Genomic DNA, 21,694 nt, shown 5'->3' with positions numbered 1-21,694 from the left:
CATTGTAAAGTGTTGCCAAAAATTCACAGGCTTGTTTGTTTATTTATTCTATCAATTTTATTCATTATATATTTGCATCACAGTAAATATAGTTCATTTTAAACATATTTGTCAAAAGAGAGTCACCTGGTGCATTTTAAAGGTTTAAAGGGGTCATATGATGCTTTTTTTAAAGATCATTATTTGGTGTAAAAGAATATGTTGACATGCTTTAATGTTCAAAAACACATTATTTTTCAAATACTGTACATTATTGTAGGTCCTCTATGCCCCGCCTCTCTCAAATGTTTTGTTTTCTACAAAGTCCCTCCTTCCGACAAGCGCAGTCTGCTCTGATTGGCCAGCTGACCCAGTGCATTGTGATTGGCCGAACACCGCAAGCACTCGTCGGAAATGTAACGCCCCTTACCATAATCGCGAGCTTCATCTTTCAAAATAAATGTAAAGACAGAGCCTGAAAGGGGAACAGAGTCGCGTGACAGACACAGTGATGAAGCTGGTATGTGTTTGCAGTACACAAGCCACGGTTAAGACAGCTGACTCCACTGTGATGTGACCCTGTCTCTCTCTCTCACACACACATGCGCGCTCTCTCTCTCACACTCACACACACGATGCGCAAAACTCCGCATTTGAACAGTCAATAGCAAATACTTAAACTAATAACAAAACAGTAGCTGATTCAGAAGTGCCGGATTGTCATAGCAAAGTCAGAATTACCTCCTCTCCTAGGTTCACGAAACGGAAATTGCATCATGGAAATTGAAGCTTCTAGCTTTTAAATGTTTTATTATTATTATTATTATTTTATATAATCATTTATTTTATTTATGCTAAACAATTTATTTATTATGTTTACATTAGATTTTTACATCAAAGCAAATGATATATTTTCTGGACTTCTGAATTGAATAATCTTTTTGTTTTTAACACGTACAGTATGTATGTGAAGATTGAAGCAATACTAACAATTTGTGCACATTTCAACATTGTGCACAACATTATTTTGCTATTCTAAAAAAATAAGTAAAGTAATTCATTCAATGTCGTTGCTGTATGAATGGATGGCAGTTAAATAAGTTTGTAATTGTTGAAGTCCAGACTCAAGCTCACAGCTGATTGGTCTGTTGGTCTGAATCCTGAAAACAGACTCAAGCTGTTGTGGTTTCAGTCCTTCATTCAAACTAATATGTCTGTCGCTGAATCAGTGCTTTAACATGACTGTATTTGTTGACTAACTACTACTTACAGTTGAAATCAAGTGAACAGTGAGTCACTCTCGCTAGCTGGGCTTATTACGGTAAAGCTTTTAAGACGGATCAGCCTCTCCTCGGAGTATTTACTGACTCACCAAACCTCCCGCTCCTGTAAACGTATGACTCCCCCGACTAAACAAATACACATTTACTAATCAATGTACTCTCATACAGTATATGTGCTCTTAACCCTTCACCTGCCCGTCCACTCCTGTTTTCCCATAGTCCTGCTGGTTTGGAGCTCAGCTCTCGTTAATGCACTCTAATGATTGAATGAGATTGCGTGACGGCGGCGTGTCACATGACCGTGTGAACATAAGCAGCAGTCAGCATCTCATAATGACGTGTTTATACTGGATTAATGCTGATTACTTACACCCGTTGATACCGGAGTCCAAAGAAAGTCAGTCAAACCAGTTCAAGATGGGCAGGTCCTGAGGAAAACCCGTCTGTAGAGTGGCACTGTGTCATTTCTGTGCCACTAGCTGCACCAAATGGAATTAAACACCACTCCTTAACAAGCCACATTTTTGTAGATTTATTTTTAAAAAGTTTATTATTATTATTATTATATTGCATTTTATTATATTAATTTATAATACTTCTATTTATTTATTTTTATTTTAGGGATTTGTTCATCAACTAGTGATCTGTTATATATTATATTTTCATATTCATATTTTTTAAATATAATACTCTGGATTAGGGGTTTGTTCAACAACTTTATATTGTATTACATTTTTTAATTGTATTTATTTTTGGAAGTTTAATACTTAGATATGGGAGTTTGTTGAACAACTCTAATCTATATTATAAATTCATATATTTTAATTAATTACATTTTTTATGCTTACAGTTAGAGTTTTATTAATCTTTTTTTATTTAAAATAAATTATACATTTTTTATAAAATTGTATTAATTTTTTATGTTTACCTAAGGGATAGGGGTTTGTTCAACACCTCTATTCTATTCTATTCTATATTAATTTGATCTAATACAGAAGTATTAAAGTATTATATTGCATTTTATTAATGTTATTATATTCTAGTTACATTATATTAATATTAAATATTTTTATATATTTACTTTTAATTATTAAATTATTTTATTATACGTTTTTATTTAAAATGAATTATAACTTATTTATTTATTTTCTGAATGTTTATTACCTAAGGAATGGGGGTTTGTTCAACAACTCATATATTATATTTATTATATGTATTATATTATATTAATTTGATCTAATTTAAAAGTAATAAACTTTACTTTCTTGATCTTGCACTGTAAATGTTTTCTGTTTTTACCATCGGACTGAAGATCATTGCTTTCTCATTCTTTCTCTCCACTGATTCTTTGTATCTCCCAGATCAGTTTTTTCCTTTCTAAAAAAAACATTTTCCCTGGAGTGCCCTTGTCTTTATTTCCATATGAAAGGCTCTTTAGATTGAGAGGACATACAGTCACGCATCCGTCCCGCTTGGATTTAAATGTTGCCGGGGGACGTTGGTTTTATCTCTTTTTTTGGCTCGTCTCTCTGTGGCTGTCTGTCCTTCACATCTGAGCAGTTCACCCAGAAATAATGCTGGCATTATTTACCTACCGTCATGTTTCCAAACCCAAATGACTTCTCAAAAGGGAGAATTGTGAAGAATGTCAACGCTGCCCTTTTCCTTCAAGCTCACAAATGAAAAAAGTGCCATTAAAAGTAGTGTGAATGTAAATTTTCTGAAGTCGTATGATGCTTTTTGTGACTGATAATTTGTAATACATAGAGGCTGATTTCTCTCTCGGTCTCTCTGTCTTGCTCCAGATGGTGACGCGCGGCTGTGAGACCACAGAGATGACCTTGCGCAGGAACGGTCTCGGTCAGCTCGGCTTCCACGTTAACTTCGAGGGCATCGTGGCTGACGTGGAGCCGTTCGGATACGCCTGGAAGGCCGGTTTGCGTCAGGGCAGCCGGCTGGTGGAGATCTGTAAGGTGGCGGTGGCCACGCTGACCCACGAGCAGATGATCGACCTGCTGCGCACCTCCATCTCCGTCAAGGTGGTCATTATCCAGCCGTATGAGGACGGAGCTCCCAGAAGGTATCAGTGATCTGTTCAACAACTTGGTCATTTTAAAAGTCACTTTAAAAAAATCATTACAATGGTTATGTAACAGATCTTACTTGGAAATGATATTATGTTAGATTAAAATAATATATATTTTTTTAATTTTGCATTTATTTGTAGAAGTTTAATACTTAGGGTTAGGGGTTTATACAACAACTCTAGTTATTATATTATAAAAAATGTTTATATGTATTTAATATATATTATTTTTTGTATTTATTTTTAGTTTTACACTTAGTTTTAAGCTTAGTTTTACACTAGGACTACAGGTTTGTTTAACAACTCTAATTATATATTATATTATATTATATTATATACATTTTTAATGTGTATTTAATATATGATATGAATTTTTTGTATTTATTTTTTAGAAGCTTAATACTTAGGATTATGGGTCTGTTTAACAACTTTAATTATATATTATATTTAGTGCTGTCAATCGATTAAAAAAAATTACTAATTAATCACACATTTTTCTGAAATTAATTGCAACTAATCGGGTTTGTTTAACAACTTTAATTATTTGTTTTATTTTGTTTTGTTTTGAAATATGAGCTATGATTGAAGATATTCAATATTAACTTAAATATATGAAATGAATATGTGAGTTGAATAAACGAATATATGAATATGAAATGCATTACTTTGTCTTAAATCACCCAAGATGGATGTTAACTCTTTCCCCGCCATTGACGAGTTATCTGGTCTTTTAGAAGAAAACGCTTCCCCGCCAAAGACGCGTTTTTACGGCTTTTCGTGTTTTCACTGTTAGACACTCGGGGGCGTTATTACACATCTTCTGAAAAAGGACAAAACCTCCCGAACAAAAACACACATGAACAAGACGGAGAAACGAGCGATCTGTTATGTAAACAGATGCATATGAAAAATAATGCGATCATCAGCAATGGCAGCATAAAAATGAAAACTGCATAATGTTACGGAGTAAAATGTTGATCCAGGAAGTGGTGTATATGTCTGTGCAAGCTTTGGAGGTGTTGATGGAAGCGATTTACTGGATTTATGCTTTAATAATCGTACTGAATATTACCCAGATGTAGTTTTTGATAAAAAATGTGATTTTCTCACCTTTTTGCTCAAAATTATGCATTTTTATGAAACCTACCTATATTCAAGCGTTGATAGAAAAAGAATGCTTTAAGCTAGAATAAAACTGATTTTTTTTTTGTTTAAAAGTAGAGGCTCTGATCTTTATTTTGGTGTGTTGCATATTCAAATATTCACACAGTAAAATATTCTGGAGGCCATCAAATTTTAGTGAAAATCATCAAATTCGCTGGCGGTGGCTGGCAACTTTTTTCAAAAATGCTGGCGGGGAAAGAGTTAATAGCAGGTTTTCTGCTGCTTTTTTCAGCCTTACTCAGATGATTTATCTTGTTGGATGGGATCTGAAGTCTTGAGTTTTAATATCTCACTCTTATAAGCAGTAAAAGCTCCACTCCACTCCACTTGTTGTTCTCAAGGCGCTCTATTATCCAGTGTTGTTAACATGATGCTGCGTCTGGAACTGATTTGCTGTGAATGGTTAGTTTGCACCGGGAAGCTCTTTAAGTGATTGTGGTGGATCAGTGGGAACAGAAGGAGAGCGCTGGGGTTTGTGTAGCGACAGCAGCGGTGTAATGCGGCTGACGGATCTGGCCAGCTGGGCCGAGGCCTGACGCTCTTCACCCAGCGATAGCGGCAGGAGGTGCTTGAGTACTGAAGAAACTTGCAGCCAATTAAAACACAGGACAGATCCACCCGCACAATCACATACCATCAGCCAACTGTCCAGATTACAAAACAGTGCGTCTAAAGCCTTTTTTAAAGCAAATCTCATGAAAACGGTTGAGAAATTACTATTTAAATAATAATAAAACATTTTTTTATGTTTTTTATTTAATAAATTATAAAATAAATTATATATTATATATACTTTTATTTTTTTATTAATAATAAAATATTATTCATAATAATTTACCATTTTTATTATACATTTAATTGTTACATTTATATTATTATATTAATTCAGATTATTATTAGTTATAATAATAATAATAATAAATATAGTTGTTGTTATTATATAAAATTATAGTGTATATCTATCAATCTATCTATAATTTTATAAATATTATTTTTGCTTTATATTTATATATTTTATTATTATTGCATATATTCTGAATAGTAATAATATATATCATTAGAATTATTATTTATATACATTTTTTGTTATTATTATTATTACATATATACTGAATAGTAATAATATATATCATTAGAATTATTATTTATATACATTTTTTGTTATTATTATTATTACATATATACTGAATAGTAATAATATATATCATTAGAATTATTATTTATATACATTTATTGTTATTATTATTATTACTACTACAGTATACAGTATGTATATACATTATATATATATTTTTTCTTTATGCTCAGAATCTTACCCTTTCACATAGTGTCATATTTGATCAAAACAATTATCATATTAATGAATTTGGCTTTTCTCACATTAAAACAAGCTGACTGGTTCATTCAGCTGCTCTTTCTCATTTGTAATATGTTCTTTAACAGAGGCTAATTAGGTTAAGTAAACAAATGTGATCGCATTATGAGCTGTTTGTTTAATTTGCTCACAAACATGCCTGACAGACAGACCGGTGTAAATCTAGAGATTTATTCTATTGCCTCTATATTTGTGCATTTAATATCGTCATAGTATAGTCATATCACATGTAAACAGATGCTGATGGTATCCAATCATCCCTCTCTCAATCCAACATGTCAGCAAATCCTCTTACAGTGATCTGTGTTCATACATGGCGCAACAGAAGCGTATTTACACAGCAGAGCATCTCATTGAGCTTTCTGTAGCCTACTTTAACGTAGTTTGTCATTTTGACCATTTCAAAATCATCTAATAATGCTACTGGGAGACGTGGGTTTGATTCCCAGGGAATGCGAGGACTGATTAAATGCATACTGTACTTTCAATGCAATGCAAGTCGCTTTGAATAAAAGCATCTGGCAAATGCATCAATGCAAATGTAATTGTAAGTGATGCAGTTTAACAGCCACAGAATATTCCTAGAATTGCTTGAACTCCAGATGTCATCGCTGCGTCCTACATGTATGAACTGTACACCCGGATAAATATGTATTTAAAGGAAAGACTCGCAGTATAAACAGCCACATTCTCATATACAGCTGAGTCTCATGTTTCAGGTCAGACGTCGAGGAGCAGAGCCTCAAAACATTACATACACTCTCTGATTAGTCTGAAAGCCAAATATTTACCCGCTGTTTACATTTTCAATCCATAAATGAGTAATTTTGAGTGTGGACACATCTGAAATGTTTCTCTTTTTCTCTCATTAGTGTGATGTATGGGCGGCATGTTTAAAGATTCATATAGAAACGACGGAGAAGCTTGAGGACGGCAGGGTTACGGCCACATCTTGCTGCTCTAGTGTAAATAAATAGATTTTCTGGGTTAGGCTAATATTAGAGCCATATTTCACCCGCCCAGACTGGATTCTGCACAGCCATAAAAAGACATCTATGAGCTCTTTAAAATAAGAGAGGATGTAAAAACAGTGTGTTTGATGGGAAAAGTCCTGATTTATAAAACTGAGAGTTCCGGTCCTTGATTCTGATTGGTTGAGCCGCGTTCCAAGCTGTTGTAAGTTACTCTACAAACATACACCTTTGTTTACATCTGTGTGTTGCTCGGCACCCACTTTGTTGGAACCACAACCGATTCTGAGGAACTGCATTGTTTGGCGAAAAATAATGTATTTATTAACATCATTTCTGTCACGGAGTGACTGAGACGTGCAGATTCAAGTGCGAAGCTTTATTAACCGACATGGTCAGAAACAGGCAAGGGTCAGACAATGGCAGCAGGTATATAGAGGGCAAGACACAAGAATATTCCTAGGGCTAGCGTGGGTCTACGATCGGCGAACAGAATCAACAGGGCGAGACTAGAGGGATAAATCCAGGTACAAGGCAAAGGTCCAGGCAGGGGCAAACAGTATCCGAATAGGGCAAGACGAGAGGGGGAATCCGAGATACACAGGCAAAGATTAGGACACGAGAAAACAGACAAGGCAAGACTAAGATAAGGCTATGAAAAACTAGACAGGCTCCGTAGAGTAGCTATCGCTATGAGAGTGATAAACGCTATACAATACACAGCGATCTGAACAGGAACTGAGAGAGCGTTAAATAGAGTGTGTGATAGCTCTCAGGTGAGCGTGTGATTAGTGACGGCTGTGTGATCAGTGAATTCAGCTGTGTAAGTGCAATGGATGATGGGAACTGTAGTCCGGAGTGACATGTAACAGTCTGTGTAGTGTGAGAGTCAATGTAATGGTAGAATGACCTCCAGTGGCAATCGGCCGGAAGGCCACAGACCGGATTCGTGACAATTACACTTTATTTGCTTTGTTTTATTTTGTGAAACTTTGCTGCGTATATGGAATAACTGTTTTATAAAAGCAGTGTCTCGTGAAGCCGTGGTTTACAGTGAATTTATAACAGCTAAGGGGGTTTTAGGCACTCTGCTTTGCGTCGTGTGTAATAACAAGTTTTCGCAAGTTATTACACATGCATCTGAATAATTATGTATGTAAATATGTGTGTTACAATTATGAAAACGTTTTTGTAAATTGAAGTAAACGGCAAAGATAAGCTTTTCAAAATGAAAACAAAAAGAAAAGTAAAACTAAACTTGCTGTCGGTGACAGTGCTTGCATGTTTTTTTTTCACACAAGAATACCAACATGTTCACCTTCTCTGGTTTAAGTGCATTTTTACTGCATGCACTTTCGCGCTCCTGCTGACGTGGCGAGTATAAACCAGGCTCAAACGAGTAGCGCGGTTTAGTTATGCTTTCAGTTTCATTTGCTGTTTGATGTTTCACATATGCAACAGACTTGAGGACGGCAGGGTTACGGCCACATCTTGCTGCTCTAGTGTAAATAAATAGATTTTCTGGGTTAGGCTAATATTAGAGCCATATTTCACCCGCCCAGACTGGATTCTGCACAGCCATAAAAAGACATCTATGAGCTCTTTAAAATAAGAGAGGATGTAAAAACAGTGTGTTTGATGGGAAAAGTCCTGATTTATAAAACTGAGAGTTCCGGTCCTTGATTCTGATTGGTTGAGCCGCGTTCCAAGCTGTTGTAAGTTACTCTACAAACATACACCTTTGTTTACATCTGTGTGTTGCTCGGCACCCACTTTGTTGGAACCACAACCGATTCTGAGGAACTGCATTGTTTGGCGAAAAATAATGTATTTATTAACATCATTTCTGTCACGGAGTGACTGAGACGTGCAGATTCAAGTGCGAAGCTTTATTAACCGACATGGTCAGAAACAGGCAAGGGTCAGACAATGGCAGCAGGTATATAGAGGGCAAGACACAAGAATATTCCTAGGGCTAGCGTGGGTCTACGATCGGCGAACAGAATCAACAGGGCGAGACTAGAGGGATAAATCCAGGTACAAGGCAAAGGTCCAGGCAGGGGCAAACAGTATCCGAATAGGGCAAGACGAGAGGGGGAATCCGAGATACACAGGCAAAGATTAGGACACGAGAAAACAGACAAGGCAAGACTAAGATAAGGCTATGAAAAACTAGACAGGCTCCGTAGAGTAGCTATCGCTATGAGAGTGATAAACGCTATACAATACACAGCGATCTGAACAGGAACTGAGAGAGCGTTAAATAGAGTGTGTGATAGCTCTCAGGTGAGCGTGTGATTAGTGACGGCTGTGTGATCAGTGAATTCAGCTGTGTAAGTGCAATGGATGATGGGAACTGTAGTCCGGAGTGACATGTAACAGTCTGTGTAGTGTGAGAGTCAATGTAATGGTAGAATGACCTCCAGTGGCAATCGGCCGGAAGGCCACAGACCGGATTCGTGACAATTACACTTTATTTGCTTTGTTTTATTTTGTGAAACTTTGCTGCGTATATGGAATAACTGTTTTATAAAAGCAGTGTCTCGTGAAGCCGTGGTTTACAGTGAATTTATAACAGCTAAGGGGGTTTTAGGCACTCTGCTTTGCGTCGTGTGTAATAACAAGTTTTCGCAAGTTATTACACATGCATCTGAATAATTATGTATGTAAATATGTGTGTTACAATTATGAAAACGTTTTTGTAAATTGAAGTAAACGGCAAAGATAAGCTTTTCAAAATGAAAACAAAAAGAAAAGTAAAACTAAACTTGCTGTCGGTGACAGTGCTTGCATGTTTTTTTTTCACACAAGAATACCAACATGTTCACCTTCTCTGGTTTAAGTGCATTTTTACTGCATGCACTTTCGCGCTCCTGCTGACGTGGCGAGTATAAACCAGGCTCAAACGAGTAGCGCGGTTTAGTTATGCTTTCAGTTTCATTTGCTGTTTGATGTTTCACATATGCAACAGAAATGGCAGCGCTTATGAGTTAAACAACGTGGTGGTCGCGCCAGTGCGACCGCACACAAAATTTTGTCGCACAGGCAGAAAAAATGGTTGCAGTCTGGAGCCCTGCCTAAAACGCTAATTTTTTGGGGTCGACAGCTTATAAAAACATAGTTCTGGGTTTTTAGCTTGTTTACTGTACACCTTGTCACACAGCAGCTTTTAGACGACATTGTTCTGTTTTTTGTTATATGTCAGAAATGACAAGGAGGCAGCTTCCCGCAATAAAAAAAAAGTCAATGGAGAGCATTGGATTGTTTCCCCCCCGGTGTGGGCGTGGCCCAAATGCGCTCTGTCTCTATACCGGAGCAGACGGAGCTTGCTGCTTTGGCAAGGGGCGTGGCAGTACTGAAACACCGTCTAAGCTGTTCGCCAATCACAACGCACTGGGACAGCTAACCAATCACATCACATTTCGTTTTTAGGAAGGCGGGTCTTCATCAAACCCGGAACTAATCGAGCCGTTCATGCCAGACTGGGGAGAAAAGGTATTGTAAATGTAAATTATGTGAAAAATGTTAAATGTTTTTCGAACCACCAAGCATGAGAGCATGTACACCCCCAAAACAAAATCAAGACTTTGTAAAAGAGCATAATAGGACCCCTTTAAATATTCAGTAAAAAACTGAAATGTTATTACAATTCAAAATAGCTGTATTTTATTTGAATATATTGTAAAATGGTACTGATTGCTGCGATTAAAGCTGAATTTTCAGCATCATTACTCCAGTCTTCAGTGTCACATGATCTTCAGAAATCATTCTAATATGCTGATTTGCTGCTCGAGAAACATTTCTGATTATTATCAGTGTTTAAAAAGTTGTGCTGCTTCATATTTTTGTGGAAACTGTGATGCATTTTATTTTTCAGTATTCTCTGATGAACAGAAAGTTCAAAAGAACAGCATTTTATTTGAAATCCTTTGTATCATTTTAAATGTCTTTACTGCCATCAATTTAACGCATCTTTGCTAAATAAAAAAAAAATTTAAATAAAAAAAAAAAAAATCTTAATGACCAGAAATTTTGAGTGCATATATACATTTATACATATATACGCAGATCTGCACGCGCGACCAAAACAAAAAATGCGCTGTGTAAATAAAGTTCTGACAGCGCATTTGCGTACTTGCGTACTTGACAGAAAGTTCAAAAGAACAGCATTTATTTGAAATAGAAATCCTTTGTATCATTATAAATGTCTTTACTGCCATCAATTTAACGCATCTTTGCTAAATAAAATTGATTTATTTAAAAAAAAAAAATCTTAATGACCAGAAATTTTGAGTGCATATATACATTTATACATATATACGCAGATCTGCACGCGCGACCAAAACAAAAAATGCGCTGTGTAAATAAAGTTCTGACAGCGCATTTGCGTACCGACATGATTGACTTAATTGCTGTTAATGCACAATCACCATTTTAGATCGACAAACTGTACTGTATAAGATTTCTATTCAAACTGAAAGCATAAGCATCTAGGCTATCCGCTGCCGTTTTTTCAAAGCACAATGCAAAACTATGACATTTCATTCTTCATTTCATTACGTTCTTCGATCAGCAGCTCCAAACCCAGAAGCGCATATACTTACTTTGCCGACAACCCGCCTAAAATAAAAGCCTGCTGATTTTAAGTTTGAAAATGATGAAAATTTTAAAAAGAAGTAGTAAATATTAACATTTTATTTTTAAGTTTACTATAAAGTCATTGTATTTAATACTTCCCTTTAATTTGAAAATATAGCAGTATTATCACACTTGATTATTTAGTTTATACATTTTATTTAAAAAAAACAACAAAAAAAATAAAGTGCAATATTATTATTTTTTTATAGTTCAATTTAATGGGTAACAGTATATGCAGTGTGAGGACCAAACCAAATCTCCAGGTTCTCATATGTAGCACATTTATCCATATGGTTTTTCACAAGCTATATAATGTCAATCAGTTCTGATCATTTTGCAGGCTCATTAGTATCTTACCTCTATATCCCACACTTTAGTTTTCCATTATGCCGGCAGTATAGTGTGAGAGGACTGACTCGGTCGTTGTGTGGATCTTGGCGGGCGGCCGTGGAAAACATCGCTTGGTAAATCTGAGCAGCGGTGCGAACGCTCCTGCATTACATGAGCTCTCTGATGAAAACTGGCCCTCAGAGTTTGCTTAACATGCTTTTTCTTGGATAAAAACGCTAATGTTAGGAATAACTCTTGGTTAGACGTGTGGGATCAAGTGTGTTTCTAAAACAACATACTGATACTGAAAGAGCTTCCACCTAAATGCAGTTGGGTTCGTGTTTCTCGGCACATTCACACACTGTAGATTATTCTCCATATGTCAGTGCAGGTCAGAGGTTTCAGGTTTTGATGTGGAAAATGTGAATGTTTTGTTCTGTGTGGAAGTTGACGTAAATAGTGAAGCAAAACATTTGATAAATGTGTGGAAAGATGCACACATTATCTTTTGCGTGCTCTTTAAACTGCCTTTGGCTTATGCTGTGAATTGTTTTACACTAGTTTTGGATATTATTCAGCTTTTAATAGGAAAACAGACGTAATTAACTGGAAGAAGCTGATTGACCTTTTTATTCTGTAAACACTCAATATCTCATATGCTCAGGTCGCCAAAGCTGCGGTTCCATAGTTTACGTTTCTTTTCAACTGGTTCTCATTATGTTGCGTCTGTGAGTGATGTACAGTAAATGCATTTCTGTTGACTGGCTTTTCAAACACACGAGCCGATGCTGTTAGCTGCGGCTAATGTTCCAGCGGCATGTCTGGATGCATTTGCATGTGCATTTAGCTTGATTTCTGCTGATTGATTGATTGATAAACACTTAAGCGACATCTGCGTCCCAGCACTAAAGACCCTTTCACATCAGTCACCTCAACACACCACTGCATTCAACTTTTGCAAAGCGTCCTGTTCTCATAAACAACTTACAATTTGGTCTGTTCCTTAAAAAAGCTATCCTATGACTTCACAATGCACAAAGTTTTTTTTTTTCAGTTAAAGGTTATTTTTATCATGCTAACAACATAACAACATGCTAGTAACATGCTAATCATGCTAGAAATGTGCTAGTAACTTACTAATCATGCTAAAAAAGGCTAACACCATGCTAGTAAAATGCTAATCATGTTAGTAACATGTTAATCATGCTAGAATCATGCTAACAACATGCTAGTAACTTGCTAATCATGTTAACAACATGCTAGTTAGAGCCCGGCACGGGCCTCAAATACAGGCCCTAGCCCGGCCCTTGTCCGACAGCTTATCAGAATTACCGGCCCGATTCCGACACGAGCCCGTCTTTTTTTTCCCCTTCTCCCAAAACAGCTTATACTACTGTTTCAGCTATATTAAAATAGTTCAGTTTTGTATGTAATGGCAAAGTGATTATAATTCGTTTCATTTTTTTGGTCGTTAAATATAAGTTTTTGTTTTTTAAAGTAGCGACTAAGCTGCCAGCGGCAGACAGTGAGCCTATGTTTGATCAATTTAGCCTTCTCAAATCATCATGACTTGCCTAAAATAAAATCTATGGATATAAAACAGTTCAAGCATATAACAATGTTTTTACATTAAACCTAGATAAATGTGCGCTATATCCAATAGTTTGTGCGGAGAGTGGGAGCTAAAGCGCGCTTTGCAGGACATGGAGGCGCCAGCGCGATCACTTGCATTTTTTTCAGTGAATACGCCGTAATTTTTGCTCATAAATGTAAGAGTAATACATCATTCGTAACTGTAAAGCTTTCAGTTTCATTTGCTGTTTGATGTTTCACATATGCAACAGAAATGGCAGCGCTTATGAGTTAAACAACGTGGTGGTCGCGCCAGTGCGACCGCACACAAAATTTTGTCGCACAGGCAGAAAAAATGGTTGCAGTCTGGAGCCCTGCCTTAAACGCTAATTTTTTGGGGTCGACAGCTTATAAAAACATAGTTCTGGGGTTTTAGCTTGTTTACTGTACACCTTGTCACACAGCAGCTTTTAGACGACATTGTTCTGTTTTTTGTTATATGTCAGAAATGACAAGGAGGCAGCTTCCCGCAATAAAAAAAAAGTCAATGGAGAGCATTGGATTGTTTCCCCCCCGGTGTGGGCGTGGCCCAAATGCGCTCTGTCTCTATACCGGAGCAGACGGAGCTTGCTGCTTTGGCAAGGGGCGTGGCAGTACTGAAACACCGTCTAAGCTGTTCGCCAATCACAACGCACTGGGACAGCTAACCAATCACATCACATTTCGTTTTTAGGAAGGCGGGTCTTCATCAAACCCGGAACTAATCGAGCCGTTCATGCCAGACTGGGGAGAAAAGGTATTGTAAATGTAAATTATGTGAAAAATGTTAAATGTTTTTCGAACCACCAAGCATGAGAGCATGTACACCCCCAAAACAAAATCAAGACTTTGTAAAAGAGCATAATAGGACCCCTTTAAATATTCAGTAAAAAACTGAAATGTTATTACAATTCAAAATAGCTGTATTTTATTTGAATATATTGTAAAATGGTACTGATTGCTGCGATTAAAGCTGAATTTTCAGCATCATTACTCCAGTCTTCAGTGTCACATGATCTTCAGAAATCATTCTAATATGCTGATTTGCTGCTCGAGAAACATTTCTGATTATTATCAGTGTTTAAAAAGTTGTGCTGCTTCATATTTTTGTGGAAACTGTGATGCATTTTATTTTTCAGTATTCTCTGATGAACAGAAAGTTCAAAAGAACAGCATTTATTTGAAATAGAAATCCTTTGTATCATTATAAATGTCTTTACTGCCATCAATTTAACGCATCTTTGCTAAATAAAAAAAAAATTTAAAAAAAAAAAAAAAAAATCTTAATGACCAGAAATTTTGAGTGCATATATACATTTATACATATATACGCAGATCTGCACGCGCGACCAAAACAAAAAATGCGCTGTGTAAATAAAGTTCTGACAGCGCATTTGCGTACCGACATGATTGACTTAATTGCTGTTAATGCACAATCACCATTTTAGATCGACAAACTGTACTGTATAAGATTTCTATTCAAACTGAAAGCATAAGCATCTAGGCTATCCGCTGCCGTTTTTTCAAAGCACAATGCAAAACTATGACATTTCATTCTTCATTTCATTACGTTCTTCGATCAGCAGCTCCAAACCCAGAAGCGCATATACTTACTTTGCCGACAACCCGCCTAAAATAAAAGCCTGCTGATTTTAAGTTTGAAAATGATGAAAATTTTAAAAAGAAGTAGTAAATATTAACATTTTATTTTTAAGTTTACTATAAAGTCATTGTATTTAATACTTCCCTTTAATTTGAAAATATAGCAGTATTATCACACTTGATTATTTAGTTTATACATTTTATTTAAAAAAAACAACAAAAAAAATAAAGTGCAATATTATTATTTTTTTATAGTTCAATTTAATGGGTAACAGTATATGCAGTGTGAGGACCAAACCAAATCTCCAGGTTCTCATATGTAGCACATTTATCCATATGGTTTTTCACAAGCTATATAATGTCAATCAGTTCTGATCATTATTGCATTTTGCAGGCTCATTAGTATCTTACCTCTATATCCCACACTTTAGTTTTCCATTATGCCGGCAGTATAGTGTGAGAGGACTGACTCGGTCGTTGTGTGGATCTTGGCGGGCGGCCGTGGAAAACATCGCTTGGTAAATCTGAGCAGCGGTGCGAACGCTCCTGCATTACATGAGCTCTCTGATGAAAACTGGCCCTCAGAGTTTGCTTAACATGCTTTTTCTTGGATAAAAACGCTAATGTTAGGAATAACTCTTGGTTAGACGTGTGGGATCAAGTGTGTTTCTAAAACAACATACTGATACTGAAAGAGCTTCCACCTAAATGCAGTTGGGTTCGTGTTTCTCGGCACATTCACACACTGTAGATTATTCTCCATATGTCAGTGCAGGTCAGAGGTTTCAGGTTTTGATGTGGAAAATGTGAATGTTTTGTTCTGTGTGGAAGTTGACGTAAATAGTGAAGCAAAACATTTGATAAATGTGTGGAAAGATGCACACATTATCTTTTGCGTGCTCTTTAAACTGCCTTTGGCTTATGCTGTGAATTGTTTTACACTAGTTTTGGATATTATTCAGCTTTTAATAGGAAAACAGACGTAATTAACTGGAAGAAGCTGATTGACCTTTTTATTCTGTAAACACTCAATATCTCATATGCTCAGGTCGCCAAAGCTGCGGTTCCATAGTTTACGTTTCTTTTCAACTGGTTCTCATTATGTTGCGTCTGTGAGTGATGTACAGTAAATGCATTTCTGTTGACTGGCTTTTCAAACACACGAGCCGATGCTGTTAGCTGCGGCTAATGTTCCAGCGGCATGTCTGGATGCATTTGCATGTGCATTTAGCTTGATTTCTGCTGATTGATTGATTGATAAACACTTAAGCGACATCTGCGTCCCAGCACTAAAGACCCTTTCACATCAGTCACCTCAACACACCACTGCATTCAACTTATGCAAAGCGTCCTGTTCTCATAAACAACTTACAATTTGGTCTGTTCCTTAAAAAAGCTATCCTATGACTTCACAATGCACAAAGTTTTTTTTATTTATTTCAGTTAAAGGTTATTTTTATCATGCTAACAACATAACAACATGCTAGTAGCATGCTAATCATGCTAGAAACGTGCTAGTAACTTACTAATCATGCTAAAAAAGGCTAACACCATGCTAGTAAAATGCTAATCATGTTAGTAACATGTTAATCATGCTAGAATCATGCTAACAACATGCTAGTAACTTGCTAATCATGTTAACAACATGCTAGTTAGAGCCCGGCACGGGCCTCAAATACAGGCCCTAGCCCGGCCCTTGTCCGACAGCTTATCAGAATTACCGGCCCGATTCCGACACGAGCCCGTCTTTTTTTTCCCCTTCTCCCAAAACAGCTTATACTACTGTTTCAGCTATATTAAAATAGTTCAGTTTTGTATGTAATGGCAAAGTGATTATAATTTGTTTCGTTTTTTTGGTCGTTAAATATAAGTTTTTGTTTTTTAAAGTAGCGACTAAGCTGCCAGCGGCAGACAGTGAGCCTATGTTTGATCAATTTAGCCTTCTCGAATCATCATGACTTGCCTAAAATAAAATCTATGGATATAAAACAGTTCAAGCATATAACAATGTTTTTACATTAAACCTAGATAAATGTGCGCTATATCCAATAGTTTGTGCGGAGAGTGGGAGCTAAAGCGCGCTTTGCAGGACATGGAGGCGCCAGCGCGATCACTTGCATTTTTTTCAGTGAAATTTTTTTTTTTTCTGCAAGAATGGTCATAACTTTTTAAAAGTTACACACAAAGGTCCAATTCAGATCTGAAAAGTAAGACTGATAACCACTTTGTTAACTGCTAGTAAACTAGGTTAACTGCTGTCAAACTAGTTTTAAAGACAGTTTTAGCATAGAGGCCCCTATCATAAACCTGGCGTGACACAAGTGTTTTTTGCTAGTTTCAGCCCCACGCAGTTATCATTTTCATGCGCCACATTGTTTAAATAGCAAATGCATTTTCCAGGACTGGTAACCAGATGATAACTAGTTCAGTCCCTGCAAGGAGTGAATCATGAATTCTCAACATTGTGCCGTAAAGAATAAATGCAATTTATGATGCATGAAATCTATGTGTTGAAAAGCCTCTGTATATGACAGGTGGTTTGAAGTGTTTGAAATATAAGATGAACTGATGTTTCAGGAGTGAAGCAAGTTAAAAACATTGGTCCCGTTTATTTTCTTAAAGGAATAGTTCACCCAAAAATGAAACTTTGCTGAAAATGTCCTCAATCTCAGGCCATCAAAGATTTAGATGAGTTTGTTTCTTCATCAGATTTGGAGAAATGTAGAAATCCGCATTGTTTATCCACTTGATCTTTTGTTCAAAAATATAAAAAAATCTAAACTTTAATTAAAGTTAAAAAAAAAGTGAAAGTGGGGGAAAATCACATTATGAAATAAATATTTTTCTCTAATACAGTAAGAGGACGTGTGTCTATATTGTCCTAATGCAAGGTGAGGAGGATGAGTTTGAGTGGATCACAGCTGGAGAACTGCAGAAAATAGCTGAGTCTTGGGGTCAGAAAGCCTCAAAACAATGTTGTTTGGGAGAGTTTCAAGAAATAATTAGAAAAGAAAACACTCTCATCCAAAAACAAACTCCAGCATATTTATTTGCTAGACATGACTGGAACTTTAAACGGAACTGGGTTCAATGGTCAGATGAAACAAAAAAAATTCAAATGAAAACACTCAAAATGGGTTTGGTGCACACAGGGATAAAAAAGTACCTCATGTGTACAATGATATATACTGCTGGATCTTTAATGTTGTGGGCCTATTTTTCTGCCGGAGATCCTGGATATCTTGTTCAGATAGATGGCATAATGGATTCTATAAAATACCAGTGGATAAAAAATTAAAAACTGACTGTCCATACTAGAAATCTTATAATGGGCCATGGTTGGATCTTCCAACAGGACAATGATCCACAAACAAACATCAAACTCAAAACAAAAATGGGTCACTGAGAACAAAACCAAGCTTCTGCCCTGGCCAACCCAGTTCCCTGAGCTGAACCCGATAGAAGAAGAGTGTGGTGAACTGAAGAGGAGAAGCATCAACATGCAGCTGTGAATCTGAAGGGTCTGGAGAGATTCTGGATGAAGGAATGGTCTCTGATCTCTTGTCAGATGTTCTCTAAACTCTTCAGGCATTATAGGTGAAGACTCAGAGCTCTTCTCTTGGCAAAAGGTAGTTGCAAAAAGTATTGGATAAAAGGGTATGATTAATTGTGACCAATGTGTATTAGAGAAAAACATTTATTTCATAATGAGATTTCACTCCCATTTTAAATTCTTATTCTCCAAATGAAAGGTTAGATTTTAGTACATTTTTAAAATAAAATATCTGAAAGATTGATGATAAAAAAATTTATTTTCTGTCGGAAGAAACTAGTATAAATGGTTCCCCTACTTATTAAAACTACACAACTGTATATGAAGTCTGCATGTTTATGTGTTGTTTGCCAAAAATAATAGAAATAAAATCACATTAACAGCTTTACGAATTCAACTGACTACTTTTAATTACTTTTAATATAATTGTATTAAATTATAATGATAATTGATATTAAATTGTACAAATTTCATGATTTCAAATGGAATAAAAAAATATTAAAACTGGAAAAAAAGAATCTACCAGTGCAGTAAGACAAAATACACTTATTTTCAAGAAACTGAAAAATCGTATATCTTAAAATTGCATGCAATATTGCTTGAGTAAATTTATTTTATTTTGAGATATTTTAACTGGAAAACAAAACAAAAATACTCATTAAGAATTTTTTGCTGTGCAAAACCCTGGTTCACGTAAAGGGAAAAAAAGATTAAATATGTGAAATAAATATATTAAAATAGAAATCAGTTATTTTCAATTGTAGTAATATTTCACAATATTGTATTTTGATCAAATGCAGCCTTGCTGCGCAGAAGAGACTTTAAAAAACATTCCAAAATCCTGCCTACCATTATAGAGTATGTTCATTTTTAGAGCTTGAAAACATAATTTCCCTTTGGAAAATATCGTGAAGTTGTTTGCAGAATTACTTCTTGAAGAAATACATTTGATTTTAAGGATTTAAGATATTTTAACTGAAAAATAAGACAAACATACTCATTAAGATTTTTTTGCAGTGCACAAACCTGATTCACATAAAGGGAACATTTATTCAAATATGTGACAAAACAACAAATATGTGAAATATATTGTCATGCAGCATTTTCAGTTTCAGCATGCACTGACAATTTACATTCTGCTGGAAAGTGTTGTGTTGCATTTCCGGTGTTCCTGGCAAACTTACTGACCAAGATCTTAAATTCAGCTTCCTGTATTTGGTTATGCAGGCGATATGCCTTTCAAATATGGTTTGTTATAATGTGGTCATTTGTTCCTCGCGGTGTTGATGACCTTTCCAGCTCCTCTATGAGACGGCATGTGGAGAGAGCTGTGTAATGCCACACCACTGGACTCTCTTACCCTCTTATTAGTGATGCACTAACACTAAAATCACACATGCAAACACCTCTCACATTTTCAAATGCATGAAGTGATGAAATGTTTACCTTGAATGCATTGAAAAGTCCCTTTGAATAATTGGGTTGCATGCATGAATGTAAGATATTTACAGGCGTTAAAGGACATTTCTGCATCTGTCACAGTGATGTGTTAATATACTAGCATGCATATTGTCCAGAGGCATTGTTGGTGCTCAAAGTAACCCTGTCATTAGTGCATTCTGGTCTGTGCATTGTGACTTCAGACTGACGTCATGCAGTTCTCTTCCTCGTATTTTGCGGTTCTGGAAGGTGTGTGAGATGTATGCATGGAGAATGAGATCTGCTGCAGCTGACGGCCGAGAGGAAGCAAAAAACAGGAATATCAGATTTCTTTTTACGAGGGGACGTGCAATTGAATAGACTGGACTGCAGTTACGTTCAAAATAGCATATTACTATAGTAATCTAACTATATTTGTAGGATGCATACTGTGCGTATCTTCTGTATGTATGGAAAACCCAGATGCACATTCATGTCAAATAAATACAGCAAAAGTATTTGAATAAATTCATTGCAATAACATATTTAGCAGAAAACAAGGTTAAAATAAGTTTTAAACTGTTATTGATGTCAGGCTAAAGATATTAATACGATTATATTGATCATTTTTATTATCAATTTTAATATTAAGTTTATTTATTATAATTTAATTTAGTATTAATGTATTGGTCCAGTAAATAATTCAGTTCATATAAATCAATCAGTCAAATTAATTAATAAAATGATACTGACAGTCAAGTATTATTCAGTATTTAATATTCATTTAATGTATATATTCAAATTTTATTTATTAGATTACATAACCAGGTTAATTATTAAGTTAAGTATATTTGGTCAGTGTGAATCAGTTAATAAAGTTGTATTGATAATTTTTATCATATCATTCAGTATTCGTTTAGTGTTAGTTTAGGTTAAAGTTATTAATAAGATTATATTGAACATTTTATCATCAAATATTTTGAGTGTTTACTTAGTATTACTTTTGTTTGCTTGTTTAGTTTAATTTAGTTTATTTCATTTATTATTAATGTACTGACCTAATTAATAAGTGAATGAATATAAATACATTTCTAAAATTATATATGATAATTATGATTAGGGCTGCAAAAAGGTGGAAAATGTCCAGTAAATTTATATTTGGAAACTTGCCAGGATTTTGGGCAATATTCCAGGGATTTTTAGAAAGTTTCCGGAAATGTTCCACCCCTTTTCAACCCTAATTATGATCAAGTATTATTTCGTATTTGAATGTATTGGTCCAATTAGTAATTAAATTAATGAATCAGCCAATAACATGAAATAATAATAATAGTAGAAGTAAATATTAATAATTGTAGTCTTAGTCATAGTCTTAATTTGCTTGTTCATTCTTTTTTTATATATATTGCTTATTTCTTTGTAAAGCGGCTTGAGAAGCTGCATTTAAAGGTGCAATATGGAATAAAATGTATTATTATTATTATTGATGCTTGCAACAGTTATGAGACGTGTGTTGTGTGTTGCCTAATTATCCATGGCTCTTTATTTTATTTGATCATTTCTTTCTCTTTTCCTCAACGTTGATGAGAATGTCATGGTAGACCAAGCAATGCTGAATGTTGCACACAGTCTCCTGCGCATTAGCTGCTTCCGGGTCTGATTGGAGACACTCCTGTGAATCAG

At 35.6% G+C, this 21,694-nt stretch overlaps 1 protein-coding gene across 1 annotated transcript in view; it reads left to right on the top strand.

Annotated features, from left to right (window-relative positions):
• Positions 1–21,694, top strand: part of LOC107557722 (signal-induced proliferation-associated 1-like protein 2) — a 184,663-nt gene that overhangs the window by 100,260 nt on the left and 62,709 nt on the right. The window contains exon 8 of the mRNA XM_016241243.1: positions 3,068–3,342. Within this exon, the coding sequence (XP_016096729.1) occupies positions 3,068–3,342 (275 nt within the window). The remainder of the gene's footprint in view (positions 1–3,067; positions 3,343–21,694) is intronic.

Source organism: Sinocyclocheilus grahami, unplaced genomic scaffold (assembly GCF_001515645.1).
Source record: "Sinocyclocheilus grahami isolate Dianchi unplaced genomic scaffold, SAMN03320097.WGS_v1.1 scaffold616.1, whole genome shotgun sequence".
NCBI classification, from domain to species: Eukaryota; Metazoa; Chordata; class Actinopteri; order Cypriniformes; family Cyprinidae; genus Sinocyclocheilus; species Sinocyclocheilus grahami.
This window is presented reverse-complemented; position numbering and strand designations above follow the sequence as displayed.